Consider the following 7,601-nt stretch of genomic DNA (forward strand, 5'->3'; position numbering starts at 1 on the left):
TAAGCGCTCTTAATGAACGTCGTCTGATAACTTTGCAACTTTCGATTGAGTGACATTCGAGCGGTGTTCGATCGACGATGATATCGTAATCAAGAGATGTATCGAAATTTAAAAAACGCATCGACAGCTCGACTATAAAGTTTCGTAATATTTATAACAAATTTAAAAGTATATTAACACGAGGGAGCAATGAAGGTACAAAAATAATAATAATAATAATTATAATAATAATAATAATAATAATAATAATAATAATAATAATAATAATAAATTCGTACGATTTGTCATCAAAGATGATGACTCGGAACGTCTCTTCTTCGTTTATAGCGTCGCGCGATAATTTCGGTCCTCGCCGCTCGAGGTTGTAAAGCGCGCCATCCGCTACGACTCGAGACAAATATGGCCGCGCCCACGTAGTAGTCGCGCGTTGACAGTCGAAGACGGTGGTATGTTTTGGTCGCTACGCGGGACCTTTGTTGCCGTCTCGTTAAATCGTGGGAATTATCGAACTAAGATCAAATTGGAATTTTATGAGACAGCCCGATCGCGTATTATTTCGCATTTATATATTTTCAGTTCAGTCATAATTCCTATACGGTTCTCTTCGTCTTTTTTATTGTTCAGCTTCCTGGGATCTTCTTCGAGAACGCTCAAGAGGATCTACGTTGAAAAAGGACGAAAAAATAAAAAAAAAAAATAAAAAAAAAAACAGTAAGCCGATCGTCTTCGTTTTAGACATCGTTACTCCTCGATCGATCATCGGACGCGCTTTCTTTTTATTTCGCCGATGAACCTCGCGATTCCACGCTTTTCTTTTAAGGTAAGAAAACTCATTCTTAATATCATAAAATATTAATTATCCTTTTATGCTTGATTCATAAGAGTTTTATTATATTTTTTTTCTCTTTATTGATCCTAAATCGATATAAATCGATCTTTATAATTATTCAATTAATAATTATGCAACTATAATAGTCGTGTAGACAATATAGTATTTATGCCGAAGAAATTGTATCTATTTGAGTCGAAATTGGATCACGAAGTATTGATCAATCTAATTATTAATTTAATGGATATCTAATTTAAGAATAGATTAGTTAATATAAGTTAATAAATCTAAATACACAATACTATATCTAATACTAATCTTAATATAAAAGATATATAATCATCAAAGTTTTTGTTTACCAAGTTTGTTGATCGTTCTTTCGAAAAATTAGGTTACGAAAAATTATTCGATTACGAAGATTGTAAACAATATCACGTATTCCGGTAATACGTATATTTTAGTCTTTTATTTATTATAATGCTAAATTTTCATTGTTCGATTTGCGGACGTCCTAATTTTCGCGAAATTCAATTTCTGACGTCTTTACGAATGGTCTTAGCAAATCTGTATCGATTATTTGTAACGACCCTTTTGTACACGTTCGCGCATCCATCTTCCAATCGTTCCAAATGTAAATTCATTCGCGATATCATTTTCATTACACTTTTATCATCTCGCAGGTGTTCCTGAAGAAAGTCAAGGTAAAAATCGTGCCACGTTGGCGTTATATCTGACAGAAAGATAAAGAGAAAAGGGGATGATTTATGCTTGCAAACGAATTACTCTTTGATATCATAATTCCCTACAGTATATGATGATACATTGAAATATCACGCGAGAAAAGATAAACAAGCGACGTATTCACATATGTAATACCTATCGTTTCTTTCTCTATCAATTTTCATATTAATATCAACGAAATCTCTCATGAAAGACGATAGAATATAATAAAAAAAAAAAAAAAGAAGAAAAAATTCAATCTTTCTAAAATAGAAAGTAAACAAAAAGAAAATTATCGAATCACTAATAATTATTTTCTAAAATAATCATACAAACCTTATGTAATTCCGAAAAATTTCAGATTTGTAAGAGTTTCGATTATGAGTGAGATCGAATATAGGAATGGTTCCTCAGGTTCTTATGCGTCGAAGAGAAAAGATTTTGTTTCCGTGTACGGTCCACGCGAATGGGTAGGTAAAACGGCGTAGCGGGTACGTGCTAAGACAGGGGTCACCGGTATACACCTGCCCTGAAGCTTCCAGAGCGCGATAATATAGGATTCTGATCTTCAACGAGTAAGAGAGAGAGAGAGAGAGAAAGGGAAAGAGAGAGAGAGAGAGAGAGAGAAAAAGAGAGAGAAAGAAAAAAATAAAGAGATGCCACGGCCGGTATCTTCTCCTTCTCCCATTCTCAGCTCCTCCCGCTTCCTCTCAGTTTCTCTTTCTCCTTTCCACCTTGGGAACATAATGCCGTGTAGAGCAGGTACTCATAACGCCCGGCGAACCCGTTGAGATATAGCCCGGGTAGTGTTTCAATCGCCAAGCCACGAACGTCGACAATGATACGTGCGCGTATGCAAAACGTATTACAATATTGGATAGCCGGACTATGCATCACGATAGTCGAAATAAATCATCCGCGAACAAGCACCGACGTGGCTCTCTTAACGGGGGGGAGGCTTAAATAATTTACCGATTTTTCGATTGCTCGACCCTCGGGGTCGCAACGAGCGTAGCGCGTAAATCCCTTTGACCGGTATCTAGCATCTTGCTTTCTCTCTCTCTCTCTCTCTCTCTCTTTTTCTTTTTCCTTCTCTCCTTCTTCTATCTATCTATCTTTCCTTCTTTCTCAGCTTCTCTTTTCTCTACGTTTCTTCGTCTCTTTAGCGAGGAAACATTCCCGGATGCTGGAAACCGAGGGAAATCACATGGTCCTTGTTAAAAATCCATCTACGCGAATCGTCGAACGGAACTCAGGATATTTTATCGAACGTCGTCTCTCCTAAATCCATGTAGGTACTTACATATATATATATATATATATATACTAGTATGTATGTATATATACATGCATACATTGCTCTTGTGATTGAACGTGAGTTATGTCGTGTAAAGAGATGCGGAAGAGTATCTATCGAACTTGAATCAATTTGATTTAACACACACATGTAATAAACACATACAAACATAGGTGTGTATGTATATATATATATATATATTTATGTACAATATATGTATTCTACATATATGTATAAATTTACATCTTAAATCGAATCTATAAATGCACATTTAAAACGAGCATATGTAGCATATGTATACACGTAAGTATTATACATACACGTCTTTCTTCTTTCGTCAGGAGTGTAATCTTAAGCTTCTCGAAAAAAATATAATCCTCGTATTATTACGATGATGCTTGTGTCAACGATATACGTATATTATATATCTCCAAGGATCTTCTCTTATTTTTTCTCAATGATCACATAACTCGAGCCTTGATTTTTGGTAATTCTTCTTGTTGGTTGTATATTCTTCGAGAAAGACTCAAACCAGATGAAGGAGAGAAGATGAGACAGAGAGAGAGAGAGAGAGAGAGAGAGAGAGAGAGAGAGAGAGAGAGAGAGAGAGAGAGAGAGAGAGAGAGAGTAAACCAATGAGTAGAGAAATAGAGGGGTTGTCTGAGCGTACAATGCCACTTGATCCTTCGACCACTGCCTGTGCGTGCACTCTTCTCTTTCTCTCTTAGGCGTTATAATGGTCGAGCGCATAATATAGAGGGCAAAACGTAGGCCACGTACGCGATATGTGGGGCGGCTAACAATGGAGCACACCTGAGCACGGGCCGGTGCGTTTGAGATGGCTTTGGAAGAAGGTAGAAAGAGATAGAAGGATAGACAGACAGACAGAGAGAGAGAGAGAGAGAGAGAGAGAGAGAGATAGAGAATGAGTGAGAGAGAGAGAAAAAGAGGACCAAAGGTATCGCATGAAGGTGCACCGCTATGAAATGTAGGAAAAAGAAAAAAATAAGAGAAGGATCGCATGAGGTGGGGACGTGCAGGAAGAGGAACAATGCTTTTCAACCTCTTCTCTTATTCTTATTCTTCTTCGAACTCTTCTTCGTCTCCTCTCCTACTCGCACTTATGTACTGCCCTTCTTTTTCTTTTTTATCTTTCTCCCCACTTCCTCCCCTCATCTCCTCTCTTTCTCTTTCTCTTTCTTTTTTTTTTCTTTTCCTCTTTCTGGGTGCCAGCACGATGCTATCCCATTTGTTCGTGAAACACCAACAAAGAAACAGCCTTCTTATATGCATTGTAATACTCGATACGTCGCAGAATTTAGCTCATGTTCTTTCGTAAAGACGAAAATTCACGGGTTAGATTTATGCTTTATTATGCATCGTTGTCGGCATCTCTTTTTAATATTCTTTTTTATTATTTTGATTTATTTATTTATTTTTCTTCCCCCCCCCCCCCACCCATTAATGTCTTTTTACATCGCCGTCTTTATTCTTCTTTTTCTTAATGAAACGTCATCGATTTATACAACAGAAAATATATAAAATGTTCTTATTGTTAGAGAGGAAAAAAAACCTCGAACGATTACGATTCGTTCGATAGACGTCCATAAAAATACATTTGTTTCGTTGTTAATCGATTCTACGTAAGAAAGAAAAAAAAATAAATAAAGGAAAAAAGAAGAAGAAGAAGAAGAAGAAGAAGAAGAAAAATAAATAGAAAAAGAAATAATCGTTGTATTAAATATCTGTATATATATATATATATATATATATATATATGGTAAATTACGTAGAAGTATTCTTATTAACAAGAAAGATATTAATTTGTTTTTGTATTCGAATTCTATGTATCATTCATGGATCATCCTCATTAATGGCATCGTTCGTCCTCGACTTAACGTTTCACGTGTCCTCTCATCGGGTTGCTAAGCATCAATGAGTATGTCGTTAACACGCTATTAATTTGGATTTACATATGACAATATATTTAACGTTTTATTTATATGTAAAATAATGCGCATCGAACGACGGGGAAAAAGACAGAATATCCTTTGATCAACGAAGCGCAAAAAGCCTTTTATAATATCGATAATAATGTATACAATTGATCAATATGTTCGCACGCAGACAGTCGACTTTCGAAAGGCGTAATGATCATCGATCTCATAAGCATAAGCATAAGTATACGACGATAAGTTGCATAATATCGGCCGCAAAGCTCTCGTATTCTCTCGTCGTAACATTGTAAAACTTGATCGTCGCCGAACGTCGAGGAAAACTCGATTGTAGCAAATTATTTCGCTTACATGGTATTTCGTATCTTTGTTTTTAGACTACGATTTTTCTCTCTCTATCTCTTTCTCTTCCTTTGCGGCGACTACAAAGCTTGTGTTACACGATCGACAGGCAACTCGTATCGCATCTCGATCGAAAAGCGACACATATACGTATGTACGTATATTAAATAGCACGTAGGTACGGTACGTACCTACACAGATAGACACATATACACTTGTCCAAGCCAAAGCGTTCGCTTTGATCCGTCTCGCGGTTTTTTCGCGTTAATTTCTCTTTCTATTTCTTTATTTTCTGTTTCAAGGGAAGAAAAGAGTAAGAGAGAGAGAGAGAGAGAGAGAGAGAGAGAGAGAGAGGGAGAGAAAGAAAGAAAGATCATTAACCACTGCGATCCATTAGCTCTCCGCGTTAGAATTTAAACCGTCGATGATGTAATTACGACTGATAGAGGGAGTACGAGAGACAGAAAGAGAGACAGTAAAGAAGGAAGACGACGAATAGATGGAAGACTAGATAAACAGAGAAAGAGAAAGAGAGAGAGAGAGAGGGAGACGGAATCCAGCTACCAACGAGAATCGCAATGATTCGCCAACGATCTCGACTCGTTCGCTTATCGGCTCGGAGTTCTCCTCGTTCGCGGATTTAAATTCCGTACGCGACTTTGCTGCGGGCGCCGCGAGAGACTAATGACTGTGCCGATGGTGCGGTAGGATCGCGTTTATTGGTCGATAGCTAAAGAGACAAAGTCGCTTTTGCATCGAGCCGAACTGCAGTCTCGACTTTTTTTTCCTTTTATATATATATATATATATATATATATATATATATATATATATATAGACTTTTATATATTTTTCTTTTTCATTTTTATTTTTTTGCCCTCTTTTTTCATCACCAAACGACAAATTTCCACTGCACGCGCTCGAACCTTTCAATAAACCCTCGAACGATCTTCTTTCCTTTTTTTCTACCCTTCGTTGAAAAAAAAAAAAAAACGAGATAGACGTTGCGAGTTTATCGTGTATTTTATTTACACTCTCTGCACGAGATGAAGTTTAATTCTAATTTCTTTTTTCTTTTTTTCTTGTTTTCTTTTTTAAGAGAAAGAGAGAGAGAGAGAGAGAGAGAGAGAGAGAGAGAGAGAAAGAGTGTGTGTTTTCGTTCCATCGACGCGAGCTTCGAGACGAACGCTAATAACTAATATAGATACGAATTAAAGTATAGTTATTCTTAAAGGTTTTTCTTTCGAGATAATTGATATGATTTATTTCATCTGAATATTATCATGTGACAAGGATTTCTCTCAATATAGAAATATCATCATTTGTTCAATGTACTTATTTGATTCTTTCTTTTAATGTATTTCTTATGAATCAATTGAATTTTATAATCCAAAAAATTAATAATTGTTTTTATTAATAAAGTGTTCCATCGATTAAAATTAGTTAATGTATCTGTGATAACCTTTTAAATATTTAAGATCGACACGGTAGCAACCGCTTACGTCACGGTATAACGATAGACAATGCAAAAGCTTGCTGTACCTTGAAATTCGAGGTCGTAGGTCGTGAATCGTTCGTCTTACACCTTACGTTGTTCATCGGGACGCTTAACGGTGCACGTTAAAAGGTCTTTTCAATCTGCACGCCCGTTTACGACGACAATCTTACGCCTTGTCCGAGTCGGGACTTTTCAAAGAGAGTTCACGTACATACTTTTCTCCTTGTCCAAGTTACGATAAGATCAAGAGATTGAGAACGTCCTACTATCGATTAATTTCTTTCTTTAGTTTTACATTTTTTAAATATCTTTTAATGCATTGCAAATGATTTTTATATTTAATAAAAAGATTTTTTATTTTTCTCCATTTGAAGATATTTTCGTTAATTGTTATTTTTCGTTTATTGTTATAATTAATTTAATATAATTAAGAAGAAAAATACGTTCTTAGTCTTTTCCTAGAAGGTTTTTGAAAATTGATAGTTATCCAATCCAAGTAAAGGTACTTTACCTATATACATACATACATATATACATATATATATATATATATATATATATATATACACACATATACATATGAGAAGAAGAGGAAGAAGGGCAGGAGGATAAGAGAGAAGAGTAGGAGAAGGAAGGAGAGGGTCTCCGACAGAGAACTGCATAATGGGGCTACCCGTTTAACAATCGCATAGAAAGACGCCGCGGCAGCGGACCGTTTTAGATTGAGGAATATTGGGGTATTGTGGAGCCGCGGTGAACGCGACGTACGTCCGTGTGCGAGCATGTGTGAGCATCTCTTTGACAATGGGAAGCCCTGTGGGTGCGTTAATCCGTGCCGTATGTGTACAAGACCTCGATGCTTGTGGGAATATTTCGATGAAGGGAGAAGGGGAAAACAGGATGAGAATGAAAAAGCAAGAGAGAAAGAGAGATAAGTGTGTATGTATGTGTATGTATGCG

At 36.4% G+C, this 7,601-nt stretch overlaps 1 protein-coding gene across 2 annotated transcripts in view; it reads left to right on the plus strand.

The window, feature by feature from the left end:
* The first annotated feature begins 414 nt into the window (after positions 1-414).
* LOC124947896 (transcription factor SOX-6-like) overlaps positions 415-7,601 on the plus strand; it is a 177,375-nt gene continuing 170,188 nt past the window's right edge. For both annotated transcript variants that reach the window (XM_047490658.1, XM_047490659.1), the window contains exon 1: positions 415-820. In XM_047490658.1, coding sequence (XP_047346614.1) covers positions 788-820 — 33 coding nt within the window. In that variant the 5' untranslated portion in view covers positions 415-787. The remainder of the gene's footprint in view (positions 821-7,601) is intronic.

This window comes from Vespa velutina, chromosome 3 (assembly GCF_912470025.1).
Source record: "Vespa velutina chromosome 3, iVesVel2.1, whole genome shotgun sequence".
Taxonomy (NCBI): Eukaryota; Metazoa; Arthropoda; class Insecta; order Hymenoptera; family Vespidae; genus Vespa; species Vespa velutina.